The sequence below is a fragment of the Mustela nivalis genome (assembly GCF_964662115.1).
Source record: "Mustela nivalis genome assembly, chromosome: 7".
Lineage (NCBI taxonomy): Eukaryota > Metazoa > Chordata > Mammalia > Carnivora > Mustelidae > Mustela > Mustela nivalis.
The window spans coordinates 58510650-58536856 of NC_139026.1; the positions used below are offsets into that span (position 1 = coordinate 58510650).

The 26207-nt window shown below is 37.7% G+C and overlaps 1 protein-coding gene across 10 annotated transcripts in view; it reads right to left on the reverse strand.

The window, feature by feature from the left end:
- LMO3 (LIM domain only 3) overlaps window positions 1-26207 on the reverse strand; it is a 55324-nt gene that overhangs the window by 27205 nt on the left and 1912 nt on the right. The window contains exons 1-3 of one of the 10 annotated variants that reach the window (XM_082738986.1): window positions 25976-26142; window positions 24088-24154; window positions 18602-18815 (exon numbers count right to left, since the gene is read on the reverse strand). In XM_082738986.1, coding sequence (XP_082595112.1) covers window positions 18602-18807 — 206 coding nt within the window. In that variant the 5' untranslated portion in view covers window positions 18808-18815; window positions 24088-24154; window positions 25976-26142. The other 9 variants (XM_082738987.1, XM_082738983.1, XM_082738985.1 and 6 more) reach the window with 9 other exon arrangements.

Genomic DNA, 26207 nt, shown 5'->3' on the forward strand with positions numbered 1-26207 from the left:
TCTAGTATATTACACTTATACACACTCTTGACAGAATATATCATTGCAAATAGGTGACCTTTTCCAACCCAAACACTCTCTAGAGCCCAGTTTTTAAAAAAGGCATTGATTACAAAGGTCATAAACTTCCAAAGGGATTTTTTTTTTAAAGAGAACAAAATGTCTTTTCAAGCATTAAATTTTCTATATATATATATATATATATATATATATATAAAATTCCCTTACATACACGTTATTAATATATTTAGGGGGACCATTATGAAATGGCTTGGCTGTTTTCCAACAGGCTTAAGAAACCAAAGAACAAAGAACTGCCTAAATTTCTCTATTCATTCACAAAATTATTACCTGAAAGGCAACGGGTAGGCTTCACAGGGACCCGTTTTGTGAGCCTCAGAAGAAAATAAAAATTGGGTGCGTCTGATGTTACTACTAAGAAACAAGCTTCCTGGGAGGTACTTCACATCCTACCAAGTATGTATTTAATTGACTGACAATTTAGCAGTGGTATACCAGTAGCTTACAAAGATAACACAGATACGTAAGGGAATAGCTCCCTTTGTTCATACTGGCAACATTATGGCGTTCTGTGACCCATGATCACTGCACACCAATGCACAGCCAGTGAGAATGGGCTCTGGAGACACTGTCTGGATTTGAATCGTAGCCTGACCACTTGCACCTTGGGAACTCTGAGTACATAACTTAATCATCCAGTGCCTCAGTGTCTCTAAGGTAAGGGTAATAATAGTTTCCAAAGACTGAGTGCAATTACATCTGTAAAATGCTTATCATTGTTCCTTGCTCAAGGAAAATACTTCATAAATAGTACTAAAATATAAGATACACAGGGACAAAGATTTTTGTCTGTCTTCTCACCGCTGTGGCCCCAGTCCTCAGAACTGTGTCTGGAAGATAGTAGGTCCTAAAAAAATCTTTGCTACCATCTAAGTCTCACTTTGGTTGATTTCATTTCACAATGTTAAAATCAATCCTCATAATTTCATTGCTATTGTAACAGCTCTCAGTTTAGCTAAAATTTTTTCTGTATTTATCCAGTAAGTATAAACAGAAAAATGGAAGACAATTTTTTTAAGCAGTTTTCCTTTAAAAATATTTCTCATATGAATGCTGGAATCTACAACCTATGTAGTTTTAGTGTTTTTTTTTAACCATTCAATTAACTTCTTTTATTTCTAAATAAAAGAAGGGTAAAAAAATTTGCAATAAAACTACAAATTCTATTTACCTTGTCTTTTGTTTAGCTACTCTGACAAATTTTCTTATTGATTCTTGAGTTTTCCCAATTATCTGCAAAGCAAATAATTTGCTTTTTAATATTTATACTGATTACTTCATTTTCTATCTGTTATATTAGCTAGAACCTTTAAAACAACATTAAAGTGACAATAGTGGATATCCCTGGCTTTTTCCTGATTTTAATGGAAATGACTTTGGTATTTAACTAATGTTAAATACTAAAAACTTGTATTTGCTATTAAGTTTCAGTAAATATTCTGAACTTATTTAACTGTTTTCCTTCTGTTCTCTTTAGCTAGAGGGTTGGAGTGGTGCTGAATTTTATCCATTGTCTTTTTGTCACATGTTGTTATCGCCATGCTGTTTCCCTTTTAGTTTGATAATGTAATGAATTGGGTTGAAGCATGTTCTTGAATTCTACAAATAATCTTACCTGTTCATTCCTTGCATTCTAGAAATGACCTTACCTGCTCCTAGTATATCATTTATTTTACACATTGATAGACTAGTTGTTAAAAACTTCTACGTTTTCAAATCTGTAATCATAAATAAAGTTTGTTTCTACATATTTTAATATTCTCTTTATCAGGGGAAGGCACTCTCTTAGCATTACGTTCATTTCTTCTAAGTTGAGTTTTAGATTTCTGAGCTTGTATTTCCTATGGAACGTTCAATTGCAGATGCCAAGTGAGTTGCTAGGCCTGGTGGTATGTAATGGAAGGTAGGAGCAGAATTAACCGCCACTGCAATATGACCAGGAATTACAACCACGAAGACCACTATCTACTAGAGAAAAGAAGCTATACCTCAATACCTCAATAACTCAGTCTGCCTTTACTTTTCTAAGCATCTGATGAGGATGGAGCACCCAGAAAAAACTTGAACTATGTAGGATCATGGCCTGCCAGATAGTAAGAAGCTTTTAAAAGGGTGATCGGCACAATTAAAAGAGAAAAGAAAGGGGTGCCTGGGTGGCTCAGTGGGTTAAAGCCTCTGCCTTCGGATCAGGTCATGATCCCGGAGTCCTGGGATCAAGCCCTGCATAAGGCTCTCTGCTCAGCAGGGAGCCTGCTTCCTCCTCTCTCTCTGCCTACTTGTGATCTCTGTCTGTCAAATAAATAAAATCTTTAAAAGAGAGAGAGAGAGAGAAAAGAAAATATAAGATGATCCATGAGAAAATATCTACTTGGTTTTAGCAATAATTAGGTAGCAGAGATGGCAACTGCAGTAAAGGTCCAAGCCCAGTGGCAAGTGGATGACACAATGAGGCTAGGGAAGTTTAGATGAGGAGGCTAGATTACAGTTTTTAAAAATTGGACATTAAAAGAATTGGAGAATACCATTTTTTTTTTCCAAGAATGGGAAAGTCTATAGTATATGCAGGTGTCAAGATTTTCTAGAAGTTACTAAAGATACCAAAAAGGAGATACTTCATAAAAAAGACTCACAGGCTGTTGTAAGGAATGGAGCCCAAGGCCATAGGATTGGTCTTAAAAGGAACAGGGAGACTTCACCCACACAGATGAGATAAAATAATTATAAAATAAATGGAAAAGTAGATGAAATGTAAATAATGGCAAGAAACTGATTCATTTCAAGCCTAATGTCTTCAATTTTGAAGGAGGCAGCAAAGACATCTGCTGATAATGAGGAGACAAGACAATTGTCCGAAGAAAGGGCCTTAAGGGGAGCTGTAAATGTTTAGCAGAGCTTTAGAAGGTCATGGGTACAGACAGTGGCCAAGGACAAATAAATGATTCATCCCTAGAGGCCAGGTGACAGGGGAAACCAATTATTTGTGGGAGCATCAATCTGTATGCTATTTGTTTCCAGCAATGCCCAACCATGCTATTGGAATAGGAAAAAAAAAAAAAAAAGTGCTTTCCCAGTGCCAAGTTGCCAGATTAGAGCCTTGGTGAGCCCTGCACTAGAAGGACAGGCACCGCAGAAGAGGATGGAAAGGAGGCTCAGATGATCAACAGTGGGATTCAGTGCTGGGCTGGGAAGGACAGAAGTGTGACAGACTTGACCAAATCAGGAGAAAAAAGACATACTGGGAGAGCTGAACGTCTGAAGTCAAACAGCAGTTGGATTGCAAGTGAGAAAAGACAAAGTCCTGGAGTTTAGGATTCCTGAGATGTAATATTTTAAGGACAAGAGCCTGTTTGCAAACCTGGGAATGGAGGGCTGATGTTCGGTAGTAGAGAGAAAGAAGTTCCATAAGTTAGGGCTAGGGTTCAGATGAATCAGCTATAAACTTTTAAAATCTCCCCCAAATTATGGCAAGAGAGAAATGACAGGAATGAAAGAAAGGGTAACAGATCATGTCACCAGATTGTATGCATTTTATTGGACAATGCATTTTTATTAATGAGTGGTGATGGCCATGTGTATCCAAGATGATGCCAGTGTTTTCTTCTTGGCTTCCGGAAGCGCGAGATTTCAGAGTAAGGAGTCCTGTGCCCTATTGCCAGCTGAAAGGAAAATCACCCCTCTAAAGGAGAGGGAGGTTTCAGTTAAAGCAATAGATGAAATTCAGTTAATAAATGCTTTGATGGAAAAAACATCTTGCTAAAGACTGTGGATATAGCAAAGATTATTGATGGAGACATGAGGTTTCCAGAGGACTCAGCAGAAAAATGTTGAATCAAGGTAATGGTAGGAATATCCAGCAAGCGAGGAAAAGAATGGAGGTAAGAGGACTAGAATTAATGTTAGCAGGTGACAGGGCGGTGGTAGTGAATTTACCTTGCACCTGGTGATGAGTAACTACAGGGTTGAATTACAGGGCCGATTTAGAAGTAGATGGACTCAAATATCTTAACTCTAGCCCACTGAGGGTTCCAGAATGTATCTTGCTTAATATCAGGGAAATTATAATGGCCTCCCATCTCCCAGATCAGGGATTTTTCCACTGTTGCTCCTCCATTCCAGTTATTTAAAGTATTTCACTTTGGGGATGTCCAAAATCACCGTCACAATGAAATATGTAGCTCCAGATGTCATCATAAAAGTATGGTAAGAGAATAGAAAAGTCTGGAGAAGATATTAACATGTCACGCAGTCCTAACAGTTGTTAGAAAGTAAATTTGGAGTTGAGCTTCCCAGAAGACAAAGAAAAGAGGGAAAATGTAAACAATACGTGATTCCCAAGACCCAGGAAAAACACCATTTAATCAGTTAGAACCCAGGAACTTTTCTTACTCCAAGATGGAGAGACACTTCAGCAGTGAGTCTGCAGGACATTGTGTGGTACAGTAAACAACATCCGCAAGAGCATCCCTAAGACACTGACAATTCTGCAGCCGCTTATTAAAATGTTCTTCAACACAGGATAATGGCAAAACCCTGAGGTACAATCCTGTGAAAAATTTTGAGGTGTCAAGGTCAAGTGCAATAGCTCTCTAGAATGATCCAAAGGATACCTTTCAAAACTATCAGAAGAAATAGCTTAACATCCAGTTTTTTCAGGTAATCTACCATAAATACTATTTTCTTCAGACAAGAAATGAGAATTGAGAAAAGAAGCATTTGAAGTTAGAACCTCTAGCCAAGAACAGAGTATGGAGACACCATGCTATAAGAAAACCTACATATGGAATTTTAGAAATATAACTAAAGCTCACACGCAGGTGGAGAGCTGCTGTGTGACTGTGGCAAACACAGCCAAGGGTCAGGTCACAGTGCTCCTCAGCAAGCATTTCTGGGTTTTCTTCAACAGAGCTGAGTCACAGAGGCCCTGGACAATGTGTTTGGACAAATTTCACAATAACCATTACCTTCTATATTCAGAGAAAAAATCTGTTGTATAATATTCAGATTCAGGCCAACTGAATTCTAGAGGACATCTGCAAAGGCACCGTGTTTCGTCTTTGGTTATCCTTTCTTGGCAGGACCAAGGGCCCAAAGCCCAGTCTGGAGTGTAGCACACAGACTGTACCATTGGGATAAGGAATGTAAGATGACATCTGTGACTCTCCAGAGTGGGGGACAATGTTTTTCTATTTCTCCGATACCCAAGTTAAGCTCCTTGAAGCTCAGATTATTTATTGCATTACTTGTGTAACCTTTCTCCCAAAGGAACATGTAATCCGCACACAGTTGGCATCAAATACTACTGGATGGCAGATTTGTTTTTAAAATGGTAAAATTAGATAATACATCTCATTTAAATTCATGGAATTTTCTCCCCTAATAATAGAGCCATGTGATAGCTTAAAAACACATGCTCTATCATCATTCAGTAACAGTTTATTCATTAGAACATTCCGCGCTCTTCTGAAATTCAGCATATTTCATCTCATCTCCTATTTGGTTATTTTCCTTCTCAAAAGGCCTTGTTACAAATCCAATGCATTTAGCTACCAAACTATGCCCATAAGGGTACTTGGACAATAGCTTACATTTTAAATTGTAGTAATTGTGGGTGCTGCTGACCTGTCAATCTCAAATATATTTATAAGCTGCACACACAAAAATGAAATGAACAAAGTGATTCAGATTAACCAGCTCTGACTACACATTTTAAGAAAATCACTGGGTGTGCCTGGGATCCAATGCTAACAATTTGTTACGCATCACAGTGTTACAGCTTTCTAAATGGTAAGTAACTGTTTAAAAATTCCGAAGCATTCTTAAAATGTTTCACTTAAACATTTCTGCAATAAAATCTTATTGAACTGTTGCTTTCATTAATTTTCTACAGACTAGAGAGCAAGGAATTCAAGTTCGATTTTTTTTTTCTTTTAACTTTGCCTACTACCAGCAAATAAACTGTGCCTCTTTTTTAAATAAACCCCTGGCCTTGAGTTTTGGCCCCTTAATAGTAGCCTACATGGTTGACTACCCTTGGTGTTAAATTTTCTTAAATTGTATTTCTGTCAGTGTATCATTTTTTTAAGCAATGGACCCTATAATAGCAAGCACTGGTCTGTCAGGAGTGCATTTTAACAGCACGACACAAGTATTTTTCACTACAGGAGACAAACAATGATATGTATTACATGCAGTAAACACTGCCTTTGGTACATAGGGTTCTCTCAGCATTTATCTGTCTAAAATCTCACTGTGTTCCTGAATAGGGGGCTTGCGGGGGAGGGGGTGAAACCCTGCCTCATATTAATGTTGCCAGTGGCTACAGGTACAGCATTAGGAAGAGTCCACTGCCTTGCCACATTTCTCATGAAAGAAAACCTTGATTTAATATTAGAACAGAACAAGGCATATTAGCTCACGCTTGCAGAATCCCTTCCTTTCAACAACTACCACATCTTTCTTGTACAACTCTTTCCCCAGGTATCCATACTTGCCCCCTCGTAGCCACGAGTATGAGTATCACTCCCAAACAACTTTCAATCAAGCTTAAAAAGCTTTTAAGAAAGAACAGTGCTCTCCAAATTGGGCGTGCATAAATCCCAGGGATACTTAAGCAATGATCAGCGTTTCTATTTCTATTTATTGTATATCTTATCCTTTAAAAGAGTTTTTTTAATTGAAAAATTGTGCAATGGAGTATTTATGATTTGTAAAGTGAAGGTATATACTTAAACTTCTTTAGGGATAAAGGTACATAATCAAAATGCTTAGAGAGCACTGCGAAAAAGAACCTCAGTAAGAAGGTACTAGCATTCGGCTGTCCTTGCCACCTGAGGAAAAAGATACAAACATCAAGACTGTGCAGGAAAACTAAAGCAAACTGAAATTTTATATAAAATTTAATGTAATGCTTCACAAGACCATAGAACTTTCTCATGCTAATACATGGAGAGCATGGGCAAGTTAGATATTTCAGAAACCTACATTCTCAGGGACGAAGAAAACCGCACATTCCATAACTCCCCCAAAGATTCCAATTCATCCTCATTTATGTAAAATAGATTATAATCCTAATTTAACAAATTCTAATAATCTCCACTGTGAAATATTTTTTTCCCATATGGCTTCAGATGCACATGGCATTTCGGCATTTCTTCCTCCCTCTTCTTTGTAATTGAAAAGTTGGTAAAAGATCTTAGAACAGTGGTAGCTTTTCATATTGTTGATTACTAATCATTCTTAAACATAACTTAATCCATTTCCTTAATCTTCTCCTAATGTTTAATTTTCTAACTATTTTATCTTCAGAACTCAGTGCTATTCTTTCTTCGTAAGAACAGAAACTCATAGTGGAGGGTCCATCAGTGTGTTCACATCTTTCCCTGTTGGTGTTCCCTTGACACTCCCTGACAATTCTATGAATCGGTATATTGCTCCTATTTACAGATGAGTAGACTGAGGCTTGGAGAGGTTAAGTAACTCGTCTAGGAATATACAGCCGGGATGTAGCAGAATAGGGCAGATTTCAAATCTGGACTCAGCACCATTATGCTATTTGACACATCAAAAATCGAAGGATTAGATCTAACCTCACCTAGTTTGGGAGATGCTAAGGGAATTAAGAAGAACTGGTGTGACTTTTATCCTTTTATAAAGTGACATAGAAAGTAAGAACCAGCAGATGAATGCATCAAAATAGCAACAGATAACTAATTTGCCATTAATGATAGTTGGTGGGGGAGGGGCAACACCCAATGTGGTAGAACAATAAGAAATACACAGCAAAATGATTTAAAATACACTGGCTGTGTTAAAAGGAATGCAGGATAAGCTCGTGACTATAAAAACTGAGTTGTGGTTAAAAATGAAAGGCTTTGTTTACTACCCAGCAGATAAATCCTCAAAGGAAAATAATAAATATTTTTTTCAACTTAAAATCTTCTGAAAACATATAACTTTTTCCTCAGGTCACTGCAGAAATCTACCACTGATCAAGAACACAAGTCATTTAACACCTTTAGCCAAAAAAAGTAAGTGATCTTTATGGCAAAGATAATTGCTAATTTAATAACTTCTATTAACAACATTATTTAAATACCAAGCAAATTGCCAGGTCAAGATCGAGCAACTCTTCCTTAAAATCAAACTCAAACTGATGCGCTCTGGTAGGTGAGAATCACAAAATGATTAGGAATACAGGTCATCAACTCAACCAGGACAAGATGGCAGGGACTACAGACGTCCCATCTACCAAAAAAATAGGAAAGTTGCTTAAAATTGTAACAAAAAGAAGCACTGTGGAGGTACGAGATGACAGTAGAAATTAAGACTTGTAAAGCCATTTGGCTACCACCTTCTTCTTGCTTTCTGAGAAGTCGGTTTTGGATTTCTTTGTGATGAAGTGTATATGGCCTAGCCACTGTTCTGAAAGCTCACCCATTCACGCCTTGCCTCTTTGCAAGATTTCAAGGCAAATTAGCCCATCTTCTCAGTCAATACTCATGATACAACCTGGTCCATTTTATGAACATAAATACAGGCTCAAGTACTTTGATTTGTATTTAAAATTTAAAGTTTTTTTTTCATTTTTCAAAGTAAAGACAGTTTGTACATAAAAATCCCACTCTCACAAATAGAAATGCATATTCATCTTTTAGTTTTAAAGATGAATCCTTAGGACTTCTTGATGTGAAACTAAAATTAGTAAACTGGGGTTAGGTTAGGAATGGGAAATAGGAGTATAAACAGAACACTTATGTAACAGTTATCCTATCTCATCAAGAACACAATTAAATAAGTTTTAAGTAATGATAGGACTTTGATGCATTTTCTCTCCATGCTGGATTTGGAAACATTTATGATAATTAAATATATTATTTTAAATATTTTATACTAGAAAATAATTTAATAAGGCTTGGCTTGACTTTAAAATAATGAAAGTAATCACCTGTCAGCCTTGAAAAATCCACCTCTTTGCAATTTTTATTACCCAAGTTTTCAAAAAATATCAAATACATGCATATGTCCTGTAATCAGGACAGAGCTTAACAACACCTTTGGCCATGGTGTTGCACTCCCACATGTTGTGTTATGACATTCTTTTGCATTTCACCTTGAAGTACTACCATGTATACATTGTCCTGATGAGTTCTGTAATCCCAAACAGAACTCAGTCTGGAACAGCCTATCTGAATGTGCTTTACAGCAATTCTCAAATAGAAGTATTATCACTTCCTTCTGGAATATTTAGAAAAGAATAGGGGCATCTTGGTCATTAACAGCAATAGGGAATACCGTAGGACCACCTACTGGTTGTTTCTAATCCTGTCTCTTCTGCTTTTATACATTCCAACCATACTAACATTGTTGTATGTTCCTCAAACACAACAGAAAAGCTCCCATGGCAAGGACTTCATAGGGGCTGTTCCCTGTGCCTGCAATGTCCTTCATCTACAACCCTATGGCTGACTCCTTCACCTTCTCAGTTCTTTATGCAAGTCACCACCTCAACAAGAACAATGTTGAATGAGAAAATGGGGACAGATGATGCTAAGCGTTTTACAAGGGGTGTCAATTGTACCTCTGTTGATTGTACCAATACCTGTGATAAGAGAAGAAAACAGTGCAAATTGCATGAACGTTAACAGAGCTGAGTCTGTCTTACCCTGCATCCGGAATATAACCAGGAAGCTCAAAGCTCAGCTTCTGTAATAGGACTACTGGCTTACAAAAGGATTTTTACAGAGTCCAATTTTTATATATTATTTATAACCTCTCTTCCTCTAGAATTCTTCTAATCTCTTGACTATACCTCTTTTCATTCTCTATATTGCTTCCTTGGGACATAACTAGGCTAAACATCTTTACATATTTTACTTAGTTTTTGAACAACAAAAAGTGACTATGTCAATTGTAGAAAATTTGAAAAATAATTTGCTCTTAAGTTCTTCCCAAATTTCTCCTACTGTCTTTACATAGTAAAATATTAATAACTTTATGTTTATATATTATATAAAATCAATTAGAAGTATAATATTCCACATTTATTATTTATAGGAATGAGGTATTGGCACTCCAATATTTGTTAAGTAACTAAATGGTTTCATTTTTTAAATGTTAGAAGGACAGCAAAGTATGTAATCACAAACACAAACTACCCACTCAGCAAGGACGTGCTGTGGAAAGAAGGGATTCTTGTAGCTCAGAAATTTCCCCCAATTTTTGCTAATAAATAGCTACGGAAAATACCAGTTTATGAGTTTTAAGGCAATTGAATAACTTATAATTTCTTTGTATCTCCCAAAGCACAAATGATCTCTCAGTGGAAATTCACATGCAATACTTACATGCTTTAAAATTATGTCCACAGTATAGTTGAACTTCTCACCTGGAGCATGCAAATAAACCTGCCCACTGAAACTAAGACTCCTATTTAGTGTTAGAAGTTATGACTGCTTTTTCCATTCACCCCTCTTACACCTTCTCCCATTCATCTAAGCAAAGAAACAGGTACTAATCACTCATCTCACCCAGTCTAATCTGCAGCAATTGGTCAGAATATATTTTTATTGAGTAGTTGATAAATACGAAATAAGCATCATGTTTGCTGCCGTAAGTATTCTGAAACCTAACAGCCGCGAACCTGCTATTTTGGGGGAAATGCGAGCTATCTATTAAGGGACATCACTTAAGAGATTTTGAAATGTTGTAAAAACAAGCGAAAAATATAATTTCAAAAACAGTAGGCACCTCTGTTAGAATTTTATACTAAAAACATAGTATTGTTCTGAAAGTTTTAGAACATGAGCATAAACTAGCAAGTCCAAAATGTTCTTCTTCCTCTTGAAGTTGCCTGTTGGGATCCCACATCATAAATGAGATGGGAATTTATTTTTTCTCAGTGGTATTTCGATTACTGTACAGTGTTCGCATTAGCACATTTTATGAAGTTTCCTTCCCCTTTACTAGTCCTTGTCATATTTGATATTTATGTTTACTAAAGCGGATTTTCTGTTTTTATTAGTAGAATGGGTTTAATGCAGACGATGCTTTACTGCATTAGTAATAACAATTTTATTTAAATATGGCTTTGTTGTACTCCTCTGCAAATAATCTTTAAACTCCTAAGAGTCTTTTATTTTCCCTGTAGCCCAGTTGGAGAGTTTTTAATATTAAATTGAATCATAACAACACATGCTGATTAGAGTCTAACTTAATACACGCAGCTTAATGTTAATTTTCCAACTTCAAATCAGAGATCTGACTATTCCAAGATGATTATTTATCTCAAGTGTGATTTTGTTTTAAACTAGTGAAGTCCACAGCTAGAGATTTTTGCATCCTCAAAAACTGGCACTCTGAAGGAAAAAAAAATCTGCAAAAGATTTAGAATCTTTATATAACTCAAAACTATCATTGAGGCAAAGAAAGTCTATCCAGAAGTTATGGTAATAGAAGGAGAAGGCAAAAAGGCACAGGTGACTGATGTGGCTAGTTTGTGAATATAGTAAATATTTTTGATGAATATAATAAAAAGGTATGCTCAGGTCCTAATTCCTTTAGAGGAAATTCATCAAGTAATATCAATAATAAGGGGCAAAACCTTCAACAAACTTTAAAGTAAGAAATAAAAATCTAAATGCACATTCCTTGCTTCACAATGTAAACTTCTACTTCAAAATAAATTTCATATAAATAGCTTGAAAACGGAAATACATGTTAGTCATTAAAACAAGTATGATATAATGGTAGAAACAGATACAGGACAGACAGTATCCAACTCCATCAGAGCTGAGAAAATCAGAATTCGGTAATAAAAATTGCAAGGGAATATTCTTGGGCATGCCATAGTATTCTAAAACTTGTCCTTCCTCTTAGGATGGTGAACACCCTTTAAGAATAAGTCTGTGCTATAGTCACAATACTAAGAAATTAGCCAGCATCAAGAATCTAATTTTACAAGTTTCAAAGCCTGTTGAATGACAGTGATCTAGTGAAAGTGAATTATGACAAAAGTTAATGTTCCTTCTAAGGTCACAGAGTCCAATATGTATATGTGAAGCTTGCATAGACCTATCTACACCTCTTTACTGCTTAACAAGGGGAAATTCAATGAATCTGTAGGAGTAATCACTTGTATAGGCCAACAAAAAATTAAAATGAAAGAAAAATGCCTTTTTGAGGAAACATGACTAATGCAAACGCCATTTAAAAAATACCGGGTCAATTGGATAGAAAGAATATTGCTGCTGTTTTTATTTTTACTTTCCTTGTTTTCAAGATCTTCTGCATTAACAACTCTTATATCGATTGAAGGGAGAGATGTTAGTTAATTTATTTTGGAAGACAGGATGAGGTTGCAGTATATACTTTTGAGTAGTAGAAGACATTCTCATAGAAACAGGAAAGTGTTTTCAAACCAGATGCAAAAAATAAGATTTCAATGCCTCACAGGGTAATGAAGGAAACTATAACGGTTGCTAAAGGTTGGTGCAATTCCTCTTTTAGGTTATATAATTTTTATGTGAGGCAAAAACCTGAACTACCTAATACATTTCTACAATGCATGTATTCATCAAAGCCATTTACAAAATTACCACTTTCAGCATATTTTTAAAATGAGATTCCTTAATAAATTATGTTTATGCAATCAAAACACAACATTAAAATTTATTATTAGTCACTTAATGGAAGTTAATGGTGAGTTTATAAATGAAGTGCTGGCTTACTTTGATATACTCTAAGAGCAACCAAAAATAGAGATTCTTTCCCAGAGTTCTATGTATTTATAAAGTGCCAAATAAGCAATTTTAGCAATTCTCAAATGTAGTTCTTCCAGATGCATTTAATCCTAAATATACTTGTAGAAACAGAATATTTTTCTGCTAAGTCAGGTATGTCTAACTTATCCATCTTATGTGTAAAAACTATCCTGACTGAAGTATTCCATGCTTTATAAAGAGATTAAAAAAACAAACAGTAAAAATATAGAAACAGCGTGAAGTACTTTCATATTTTCAATTTCATATTTTCAATATACCTCTTGACGAAGGTATTTTCAGTGAAAATATCTCATCTATAAAACAAGCCAAAACAAAACTCACAAAACTAAAATAATTCGTTATGTTAAATACTCATTTGCTGAAAATGGATGCATTACAGAATAAGGACAGAGAGATATTGTAGATAAATTTATAAATGAGACATTCTATATGCAGATGAAATATTTTGAACATAGATTGTTGCAGAGGAAGTTGTCACTTATAAAGTCCACTGATTTTTCCTAAAATGAAAGGCACTTCCTCAAAGTATTGTACAAAACAAAATGATCACTCCTGACTTGTACTGGTCTTTGAATAGTAGACAGTTTAAAATGTTTGAAATAGAATTTTGTAATGCTTTCCTATAGTAAAACAAAAAAGTAGACTTAAAATTACAACTCCTTATAAAGCTATAAATAAGGTAACATCATTTACAAGGAATATAACAATATTTTTTAACAGGCCGTGGAGTCTAATAGACTCATGCGCTAAAATATTTCATAATACTAAGATTAGGTTATATATTTAAATATAATAAAAATTGCAATTATAATGAAGTATTAAGAAAACTCAAAGTTTATAGAAAAAAGTTCATTTTGGAGGAGTTTAATTCAGTGTAAAAGCTTAAACTTTCAGAATTTACAACAATAAAAAGTGATTTTTCAGATAATAATAATGCAGTGATTGCTGGGGAAGTTATTTTCAACTGCCTAATTTAATAAGAGGACAGTGAAGGGAGAAAAAGAATAAACACTTCATCCAACACAAAAAAGTAACTATGCAGTGAGTTGTCAGATAAAATAATATAAACAACACATCCGTGCTTATTTTTAAGGTTGTAATTATGTACTAATATAAATTTAACCTTATATAAAAATTGAGAGGCACCAGATTTGATTAGTGTGAAATAGAGTTATATAGCTAGATTAATACTCTATGTAGCATTTAATTTTAATTTTTTATTTGAAAGTTATTATATTATTATATTAAAGCATGTAAAATTTGTAGTCAGCATAACAGTTTCAAATCCTTTTTCTTAATTGATAACGATGGTGGCACAGGAAGCATTGTTCTCTCCTGGCAGTTTCATTTTAAACAAATCATTCTCAGATATAAAAATAGCAAATTACATTAAGTTTTATATAAGGCATTTTCAACTTCTATAGGAAGAGCTATATAAGCAGCTTCCATGCCACACATCACAGCAAATGGCTTTGAATACATTCTCTGTGAAGACCCCATTCAGATATACAAGCTCCAGGCTATAGTGACTTGATGCTTAAAATATGCAAAAAGTTTTAGGTTTAACAAAACAACAAGCAAGAATTGCCCAAACTCTTGAGTGGTAAATTCTGATATTCTTTACTGCCTCCAAGTTGAAAAGTCAAGTAGTTTGTTATTTCTCCTGTTTCTGACTTCTTAACACTTGCCCTGACATTTTAATTCTAAAACTCCGATTACACATTAACTTTGTTTTTCATATTTTCCAAAATGAAACAAGGATGATAGCAGTGACTAGAGTCCTGTAAACATCATTACTAAATCTGCTGTATTTACACAATAATTATTAATCTACTTTGGGCATTCTATTAGGTGTAAGCTCTAGTTCAAGGTGTAAATAAAGATGCTTCCCTGTCTAATTTGTCATAAGTTCAACTTTAAATATAAAAAAGTTACAAATGTTCTGGATACATTTGTTAACATGCACATTTCTAGGTCTTGGCGTATAAATATTGATGGGCTAATTGGCTTCATAGTTTAAGGCAGAAAGTATGTTAACAGAAGAAGTTTTAAAAGTCAATCCTTCTCAAGAGAAGTGAGTTGGGGGAAATTGGAAGGGGAGACAAACCATAAGAGACTGTGCTCTGAGAAACAGACTGAGGGTTTTGGGGGGAGTGGGGGGTAGGGTGAGGCTGGTGGTGGGTATTATGGAGGGCACAGGGCACGCTTTGCATGGAACACTGGGTGTGGTGCAAAAACAATGAATTTTGGAACACTGAAAAAAATAAAATAAAATTTTAAAAAAAGTCAATCCTTCTGTTCCTTTATCTAATGAATTTCTGAAGGCAGTGAACAATCCTACGAACTGGTAAATTCTCTCTCATCAGATATGTGCATTGTAGATTCTACAGAAAAATAAAAGATATTATACCAGACCCGTTATGGAAAATAAATTGTTAAGATCTGGAATTCAGTACATAAATGGTAAAATCATCTCTCTTTTTCTTAAATATAGCTAATGGTGCCATAAAGAAGGAAAAAAAAATTGAGAGAAATCTTTACCATAATAATCATTTCTATAACTCTAAGAAAATATCTTATGATTTAAATTCTTGTATTCATTATTCAAAGAACTTGAGAAAACATGTCATCACTATCACTACTCAAAGTAATACAAAATGTAGTAACTTCAGGACTTATTGTTCAGCACTAGAAGCATTTTTTGTCCTCTTTTTTGAAAGGAGAAGTTAATTAGGAAGTTAAATACAATTGGCAAAAATATTTCACTCTTCTCTAGATTTGAAAAAGTTTTCTAGCCCAAGATAATACCTATAGTCACTACTTTACCAGTAGAGATGAAACTAGTTTTTTCTTGATCATTTTCCATATTCTTATTTGCTGATGCCTACTGATTTAGACAGAGAAATACAAACCTGTAAGTTATTTATGGCTTGTTTGGTACCTTAAAGAAATTACATACTTTCCAAACACCAAAAACAAAACAAAACCACTTCTGAGTAGGATTTAAATGGTTAAGCATCGACTGTGCAAAATACAAAAAGGAAATGTGAACTAAGGGAAATGAAAAAAATTATTTTTAAAAGTTTAAAAGAAAGCCACGGAATATTACTTGCTCACCAATTACAATACAATACAGATTTTGTGTAATTAATAAACAATTAGATAGTAACTATTTTAGGTACACCTTTATTTTTCTCAATTTCATCTGTTACCTAAAATTATGTCTTTTAAACAGCAGGCACCCAATAAACATTTTTGAATGACTATACCATTCAAAGAAATTAATTTATAAATAAAGTTTGCCTAATTGTATTTGTCTGACATACAGAATTAGACTATTAATTTTCCAGTAAGAGACACGCTGCTGAATGTCGACACAATTTCACTGAGATACACACTTCTTACCTAAAACTACATACCACATCTGCAGCCTGATCTACAACACTTAACAAAGTGTTTTACACACATTCCAATCCCCCATTGCACCTTTACAATTTTTAAGTATTGATGAATTACTCACTGCCAAAGAAGTCACATTATATACAACAAACCTTCAGTTTAAATAAGGAATAAGCTTGCTGTTAACAACTTAGTTTGAAATGTTAACAATCCTTAGGTTGTTAACATAACAACTGGCTATTAATGTGGTAATGACCAATTTAAGAGGAAATTATACTCTGAGAAATGAATATATTGGCAGTCAGGACCAGGGTTTGGATTTGAAACGGTTTTTTTTTTTTTTTTTTTTTTTAACAAGTTAAACATTAGAAGCTTGAGCCTAAGAGAAATTAACTAAGTTATGTCACGAAAAAACATCTTTCCCTTAGATTTCTCTTAGCATTTCTGATATGGAGACTATTTTGATCAATTGTTTTCAACAAAACACTTACTTGGACTATCAAATGGCAATTTAACATCATATTTTTATTACTGTAAAGAATAGCAACACAAAACAAGTCCCATATTTCTTTCTGTGCTTACTACTATATTCACAATTGCAAGAAACAGTTTAACTCACAATACAGGTAGTTCACTGGCAGGGTATAAATTTCAAAAATCCGGCTATGTCAACATGCTTTCCTTAAATCTTACTTAATTTTAATCTTTCCTGCTTTTTAGAACACCTTAATCTCGCCCAGATTATATAAACTCCTTGTTTTGGAATCGCTGTTACATAAATCCACTTGACACACTGCAGTTGTAAACAAATGTAAAAGTAAAAAAAAAAAAAAAGAGTCAAAAAGCCATGACTATTGGTTAGTAAAGATAAAGCAAAACTAGGAAGCACTGTTAAATCACTGAAAGCAAATGCAAACGCTTTATGTGGAAATGAGGCTCTAATTCACAGTGAGAAGAGGAAAAAATTTTTTATTTCAAAGAAAAAGTTCAAAGGCTGAAGTTCTAAGAGAATTCACGGAATAAGTTAATTCTGATTAGTTGTGCCGCCACAACAAGGGAAATCCTGGCTATAGAGTCACTTCCCATCGTTGGCACCTGCGTGTATTTTGTGCCCTTGGAACACAGAGGACCAGTAACAAGTGGTCATATATTAGCCAGGAGGCTGTCAGAGGAGGCAGTCGTCGGAGGGGGAAGAGAAGAATCTGATAAACAGTACTGGATTCACTCTTTTAAACTACCTCTAAGCTAATGATAGGTATTTTTAGTTAAAGACTAAATCAAACCAAGAAATTACGGAATCATATACAGGGAAGCACCAGGTTCCCTAGAAAACACTTCTCCAAATAACCAAGATGGTTAAGGAGCTACGGCTGATTGATAAATTTTGTGTCATAAAGGAAAAAAAAATCAAAATAAATCGCTTAATGTCAGGCTAGAAAAATGATTAATTGTATCAAATATGAAAACCCAAATGATGCCATATATCATTTCTCTAATTTGATAGGTCCTACTTTATTAATATATGTAATTTGCAGCTGATTCAAGACACAAAGTTCCCTGAAAAGCAAAATAATTTTTCTTAAACAGAAGTTCATGTGTTGAGTGGGAAACAAGTCTAGTGGACTTCATGATTTTTTAAACAAGAGCATAAGAATTGTCCTCAAACTGCCCAGATGTTTACAGTTTGGAGAGTAGCTATCATCTCCTCATAATGATGGAGATCTTTATTGTGTGTTAATTTCCCTAACACTACTGGCAAGTCCGAGGTTGTTAATGCTCAGTGATATCTTTGCAATGACCACCTGGAATGCCATGGAGGGTGGGGGGATGTATTCACACTTGGAGAAAGTTCTCAAAAACTGTATAATAAACGTGCTAATAAATGGCAGCTACTTTCAACTGCCTTTCCTTGGCAAATCAGAAAGATCAGAAGACAGCTGAATAATTCTTGGGTCAAGCTAAGCCTACCTTGTCGGTGGGGGCGTAATACAACACTTAACATGCTGATTTCTACCAAATACATCTTTGCCATGAGCTGGTGGTTTCCTTCTGGGTAGCGGAATCACCTATTTCTAAATGGGAGCCTCCGGGCAGGCCAAATGGAAACACTTCAGATAGGAGGCTTTCTTGGCCATTTCTTAAGCAAGAATTTGCATACGAGGCACCTGGCAACATTCTGAAGGCTGACAGGTGAACATCTTTCAGGAATGTAAGCTGGTAGTAAGGAAATGAAACAAGCAAACAAACAAACAAACAAAACCAAAAAACCAAAAACCAAAACACTTACAAACGTATTTTTAAAAGGAATCCAGTCATCACTGGTGTGCAAGGATAATTCCTACCTCAGGTAGTCTCTGCGACAAAGGATAAGATTAGCTTTAGTGTACAGGGTGGAGCCCACCTCTCCCAAGCGACAGTCACAGCAGGCACACTTCAAGCAGTCTTCATGCCAGTATTTGTCCAGGGCCTTTAGAAGATACCGGTCCTTGATCTTTCGGTTGCAGCCAGCACAACCTTTCGGCTTGGTGTCTGGCTGGACTGAGAGCATTTGTATACCTAAAGGAAGAGACAAAAGCAAAAAAAAAAAAAAAAAAAAAAGAGCTGGGATTACAAGAAAGAAGCCGAAGATGTCGAAGGACCTTACACAAGTTGAATGTTTCATCCTGTGTTTCTGGAGGAGCGGTAGACTTTCTTCGGGAGGGGCATACCAAAATCACACAGAATTTCGGAAACAAAAGGCTCCAACATTGTGAAGTCCTTGTCAAACCGTTTAGAAGGTCACACATACAAAGTGCTGAAAATAACACACTCATGTTGTATAGAGTTAGTTAGCACAGGATACACCAAGTTAAGCAACACTAGATAATTTGGTGGTGTCCCTCATTCTCCACATAGGGGGTTCCTTTGGGAAGAAAACGCGAGTGAATGGCTAACAATCTTAAAGCTATTTAACAAACTAGTCCGTGCACAGTCTATAAGAGTCAAGAACGAGTTTTTCTTTATTGCTCAGATATTCGCTTGCTGTGTGCTTGCTGGTGGAAGAGAGGGCACCTTCTGGGATTACACTAACCTGACTTTAGGAGTGGGGATGTTTATAGCTAAACACACAGCACAGTCATCCAAAAAGCTCACCAGTACTAGGTTGCTTGTTGGCATCCAAATACTTCCTTCTGCGCTCTTGATATTTCAAAATCATTCCTTATGTTAAAATTTCAAAAATGAATTTATACTCACAAAAACATCAATCAGTGCCTCTGTTAATGGCAGCTTCCGTCACTGTATACTACAGGCTTTGATATAAAACTAAAGTACAAGATTAATTTATTACCATAAACACACACTTATTTATTTTATAAGAGAAAGAAAAAACAACAGAAGGTAAAATCTAAATATATATAAATTACATAAACATACATACATAAATATATTATATGCATATATCTCTAGTGCACTAGACATAGGGTGTTTATGTATTTTAGACACCTATCTCTGTCATAAATAAGGAGTCTAGCTGGGTTCTGTAGGTTTTACAACTTGGCTGAAATTTGTTCAATGAAAGGCTATTCCCCCTTGAGTTTCTTCTTCTTTCCCAGGTGTCAAACACCCAGCTTAAAAGAAAAAAAAAAAAAGCTGGACCAACTATTCAGAACTTCGTATTTATCAAATAACTCATTCTAAGCACTATAAAATACTGCAGACATCACGGATTGCTAACTCCCTCATTTTACAAATTGTGATGCAGGGGCCTAAGAGAGTTTAAGGACTTGCTCAAAACAGAACAACAGTCAAGTACTAGATCTGGTGGTCTTCTTATAGTCCAGAGGACCTGTTCCTATAGGATGCTTCCTCTCGTAGGCAGAAAGTTTGAAACTACACGAAACACCAAATGTGGATGCACTTAAAACAGTTTCAAGAAAAGAAATGCCAAGCTAAGATCTTAGAGTCTTCCCCTACTCCAAAGGAGCTAACCCTCCTTTAGTTTCCTCTGATGCCCTCTGATGAAGGCTTCATGTCCATAACCTTCACGATCTTTTTTTTTTTTTCTTTTCTAAATCACACTGATAAGAGACACCCAGGCACTGTACCCTCAGAGCCGAATAACTTTTCTTGCTACAAATAATACATGGGTTGCACAGAATACCGTTATGATGCTGAACTTCCAACAGAAAAGAACTTCTCTGGCAGAGGAATGGAAGAGAGGATGGCGGGGAAGAACGCAGGGTGGCTGTTCTTCCTGCATGACACGCACAGCCGTGGTAGTCGGAGCTGCAGACGAGCAGCTGGATTTGTACGGAAGAGCAGGTGGTGTTCCTCTAGCCTGCTTTCTGTTCCTTTTCTTTGAAGGAGCTGAGGGTCTAGTGTAGATTAATCATAACCCTTGATAGCTCTGCTAAATCTCACTCTCCAGAACTTCTAACAAATGAAGTTTCTTTGATCAGAACTAGTTACCATCTTCCAGGAAGGTTCCACAAGGAATAAATCCCATTAATTACAGTACAGAACATATCCAAGTGCCTCTTAACCATCTACCTGGGGGGAGGGGGCAATTTGGATTTACGAAATAACATTCTGTATTTCGCTGGTGAAGACATCAAGAGATATGAGTGGCTATTCTAATTAGCCAATTTCTAAGGCTATTATTTTTTCCCATCACAAAGCCGACAAATTTCAAAATCCTTTACAGTTGTAGCTCAGCTCTATTTCCCTCAGTTGAGTTACTACCATCAGGCGTAGAAGGTCAGCTATCTTTATTCAAAACACTTTGCAACCAAGACAGGGAATACCAACATTTGGCACAAGTAACACTACCCTGCTTGTCTTCACAAAATGTTTTTGTTGTGTTGACATTTTCATTTACCACTCAGAGGCCAATTAATATTGGAAACTCTTACTTTTTGTTTGGCCTTGGGCTTGAAGGAGTTTGGTATTTTGCACGCCATCCTGGTGCCTTCTTTTAGAGAACATCATCACCCTGCTCTTGGAGAGGAAATCTTTTCAGTAGGATGCAAGTTAACAGTTGAAGAAAAAAGAACTATTTAGTGGTCGCTGCATTACCATGTACCTAGAAGGCACAAAGCATCAGCAGCAGCACCCCTCCTCCCCCCCAACCGCCACCATCCAGAGGAGCACCACTGGGTAGAGTTATGCGTTTGGAGCCGAGAAACATTTCACAAGTTGCTCATAGCATATCAGGACTCATAACTAGTTTTAGATTGGCATGTAAATTGTTCTGAGGGAAATTCTTATTGCCTCTGAGACCCTGCCATTCTGAGTTATTTGACAGTTTAAGGGAAATCATAATTAAAAAAAAGACATAAATAATAGCCTGTGCAGTGTGGTGTGCAGAAATAAGTAGAACCATTTCATTTAAACTCTGGTGAGCTTTTAATTGCCTGGATTGCATTGTGAGGCGGCCTAACGGTTGATTGCCTCCATTATGTTCCCTTGTTCTGTGCCATTCATCCGCACAGTCTCAGCTTCAGTAGCTAACACAACAAAGTAACCACAACTCCACAACACACAGGGGCTTAAAAAAAATAATCATAATCAAAGATTTGCAGCACTTAGACACAGTCTTTTATATTTTTGGACTAACTACACATAGTGAATGGAAAACATTTTGTCCCTGTCGGAAGATTCACAGAGAACAATTTGGGAGAAGGAACAGGAAGAGGGAATACATAAAGGGGGTTGGCAGAGATGAGGTGCCTTAGGAAGATGCTAAAACGGGAATGCAGGTTCTGCAGCTGGGAGCAGTGACACAGATTAAAAGAATTTGGCCAACGTGGCCATTCGATTGCCAAGAGGTACCAAACAAAAGATTTTCTCTCCTCCTGCCCATCTTCATCCTCTCCCCAACCCCCAGACCTGACTGGAGAACTGGATCGGGCCTAAAAGCTTGTTTCTTTCTGTTCACTGGCCCAGAGCATCCCTACAAGCTGCAGCCCCCTAAGGGACAACAATGCAAATAGATGTCCCCAGATCTCAGGCACTGGAGCTGCTTAACTCTGTTCTGCCCCTTCAACTCCCAACCCCCTCCCCATCCTTCCACCACCCCCTCCCCTTTTTGAGCAATGGAGCTGGGAACCAATTTGATTCCCTTTTTCTCCAATGCAGCTGCAAGGCTCAGAGATACTGACATTTTTCCACTCTTATCAGTTTAATTACAGTTACCATGGCAGCAAAGTGCTAGTGCTTGGCAAAGGCCAACAAGAGATTTGCAAGACTGAGTTCAATTTTGATGCAGCTCACATGCAAAAAAAAAAAAATAATAATAATAAAAAAATAATAATAATAATAATAAAAATAATAATAATAAAAAAATAAGAAACATACATACACTCTAACAAAGAATCCCTTGCGGAGTTTATGCTCTAGCCTTTTGTGGTTGTGTCTTTGCAGCCACACAGGGCTGATTTGCAAAGAATGTAGCAGTATTTGTTGCACCTAGCAAGATTAATTGGTTTAAGCAGCAGTCTTCCAAAGCAGTTAACAACAATAATATTTCGGATCTTTTAAAAAGACACAAAAGCAGAAGAGCAGGAAAGCTTGTGAGCAGCCAAGAGTGCTGAGCGCCCCGGCAAAGTGCATCTATGATAGATTGTAACCTTACCAAAACTTTTCTCCTTTTTCTGCATGAGTTGACTTAGGCGTGCCTGAGTTGCAGCAGCTTCGCATTGAGCACCAAGCCCAAGGTAGAAGTGGAAGGGGGTCTCCTGAATTTAGCTCAAGTGTGGACCTGGTGCGCAGCCTACACCGCCGAAGACCGACTATTGTGAAGCCACTTTGGGAGCGGGTCGGAGTGGCGGCAGGGGGTGGGGGGAAGGGACAAGGGACGAGGGCGGCCAGAGGAGACAGAGCGCACACACAGAGCCCCTCGCAGTGTGGCAGTGTGCAAAATGATGGCGAATGACAAAGCCACATGCTTCCCTAACTCTGCCCGTAATCCTAAAATCCCAGCGGCCCCTTTTAGCTTCGTGGTAACAAATGGATTTGATTAAACTGTCACATGCAGCGTTAGCATAGCATATCATGTTCAATATGAAAAAGATCATAAATCTGACTTGTATTTCATAACAGCAATCTGGGTAGCCCCCGTAAAAATGTGCTGCATCAGTCTGAATCTCAGCCTCGTAGGACATAGGCACCTTCTTCCACGGAACCTCTCTCTTGTGGCCACTTCTCTCCACCCCTCCCCTCCCCGACCCCCGACCCCCTACGAAAATAGTCACTTTTCCAGCTCGCAGGAGCAACATTTTCTTATTATAGAAAAGTGGGGAGAGGCAGAGTGTCCACATGAACCCAAAGATTGCAATTCCAACTCTTGGGGGAGGGGGGCTGTGAATTCCAGCAAGTACAAGGAGTGGGTCCGGAACCCACCTAAGCGCTGCATCCCCTTCCAACGGGCCAGGCCAGAGCGAACCTCCCCTAATTCCAAACTCTGCCTGCCCCTCTCTTCCCAGGAGTCAGGGGTGTGGAAATGCTGCGGCTCATCCTGAACTTTGACTATTATCCACTCGAGTCGTACTTGAGACATTCCGCGCCGCAGCCGCTCTGCCTCCTTCCATCAACATCTTCCGCCTGCATTTATTTCATGTCTCATCATAAAAATAATGAAGCCTCACATGATTTAAACAAAACCGTCTCAGCAGAGCTGCAGCCCGAGTGAAAGTTGCAGTGCGGAGCTGGGCTGCAGCTCCAGTTTATGCCTCATTAGGAGAGGCTGGGGAAGAAAAAAAAATACCCACATCCGCACACGCACGCGCGCACCCGCAGACACACACACCACAAATAAGCCGACGCGTGTGTACACAGTTGCTGCACTTACCTTCTCAATTAAGCGATACAGGGGGAGGCCGTTCAGAAAGCACAGTGGCTGCTTTGTAGTGCTTCTCCTTGGGAAAGGTCAAAAAGAAGCATTGTTTGAAAAAAAAAAAAAGAGGGGGAGGGAAATCTCTATTTTTTAAGTTTAAAATAATGAGGTCCTCAAGGATCCGCCAAGTAATGGTGTTGACCGCATCTGAGCCACAGGTGTCCTCCTTTTAGGCAACTGCAGTCCGAGACTGTCTCTCTCCGTCCTGGCTCAAAACAACTTACCCCAGCAGCACGCGAGGAGCCGAGCTGAAGGAAGCCCCGGCTCTCAGCTGCAAAATACAACCCCTTCCCAGCCAGACATAATACAGCCAAAGAAAAGGTCACTCAGTTATTACTGAGCCGGCGGAGCCCAGGCAGCGCTTGTCAAGACCACAGAGAAGCAGCTCCCTTCCGATTTAAGACTATTTACCTCTCGCCCCCACCCCTCCCCTCTTCTCTCCTTTTCCTTCTCTCCCTCCCTCTCCGCTCGCTCGCTCGCTCGCTCTCGTGTGCCTGTTCTGCAGCTCAGTCAAGTACAGCCGCCCTCGGAAAGTGCAAAGCAGCCACGAGACAGATCGGGCTTTGTTGCTAATTTCCCAGGGTGAAAATTTACAAGCCTGCGAGTGCCGTCAGCACAGCCACGCGCATATGCTACTCACAAACGCTGGGGACGACCCCGGCGCACAAAAAGTGACCTCTGCAGGAGCCGACTGGAGAAGACCCTACCTCCTGGACCCGTCCAAAAGAAGTCCTGCCAAAGAGCTCCGGAGGAAAGGGATCGGATTCCTAAAATAACCAGGGCATTTTGGAATAGGTGGCCACATTTACAACAAACTGTCTTCCAAAGCCATTTCGGAAGCTACCAATTATGGAAATTAAAATAAAGCAAGAGAATCAGACTGCTACTAGAACACACTGGAAACACACACAACCCTCCTCTTTAAGAAATATCGGTGGGGGCCAGGGGGAGGGGGGCAGCCGTTGCCCCGTGTCTGACTTCCATTAATGAACTCTCAAAAGTCGCTGCTCAGCAAGGCTGTTATGCCACACAAGCTGGATCCAGAGCAATGGCACACTCCCCTTCCTCCCTTCCTCCAGTGGAGCAAGAACCAAACTGTGAACTTGTTTCCCATTAACCATTACCGAACCCCCTTCCATCCCCACCCAGACACTTCTTGTAATTACTCGAATTCCTTACAATTTAAAGTTCAGGCGCTAGAATGAAAAACACCCAAGAGCCCAAGAAACATGTTTTCCCAACTAACTTGATCAGAGCCATGGAGTTTCTTCACCATTTCTGCCCCCTCTTCCTAGGCTTCTTTTAGAGGCCTTGACAGGGTGGTGGTAGCGGTGGTGGTGGTGGTGGTTTTTTAAATTGAAATTGGTTCTGTTCTCCCCAATCTCTGCTCCTCTTAACTTTACATCTATAAAGGCTACTAAAATATTTTAGTTTTTCTCTAAGTTTTCAAACTTCAAAGTCATCCTCTCCTTTTGGCTATTTATCATAGCATCCCACCAGATTTTATAAAGCCCTGTCAAAGGTCAAGTTTAAAAATAGTCCAAATTTGAGTGACACTGCATGAAATGTCTTAAGGGCCAAGAAAGAGTCAGCTGTTGAACTCCAAAAAACTTTTATACTTCTCAGCACCATCAGTTTTAATGTAGTTCTGTTAAAAAAAAAAAATCAAAGCATCCCCTCCCCATGTATATTTAGGCCAAATTATGCATCTCTTCATAAGGAAAATGACACCACAGTTGTAACTTATTTTTTTTTATCCCTTCCCTTTTTTAAAAGCTCATCATCAAATAGTATGTAGTTTGTTTTCCTCTCCCTTTAAAAGGCAAAGAAACTCAGAACTAACCTGAAAAATAACGAAAGTCACAGCCGGCGGATTAATAAGAACCCCTTCAGTTGATGTGTTCTGTACATAGGCAGATTTCATAAGTTTGGCTTTTCTGGCCCGTCTAAGGAGGCAAACATGCACCTCACCCATCCGCACAGCTCCCGCTGCTCTACCCCACCTCTCTGCTCAAGCCACTCCGAAAACACCCCCAAGTGTGTGTGTGTGTGTGTGTGTGTGTGTGTGTGTGTGT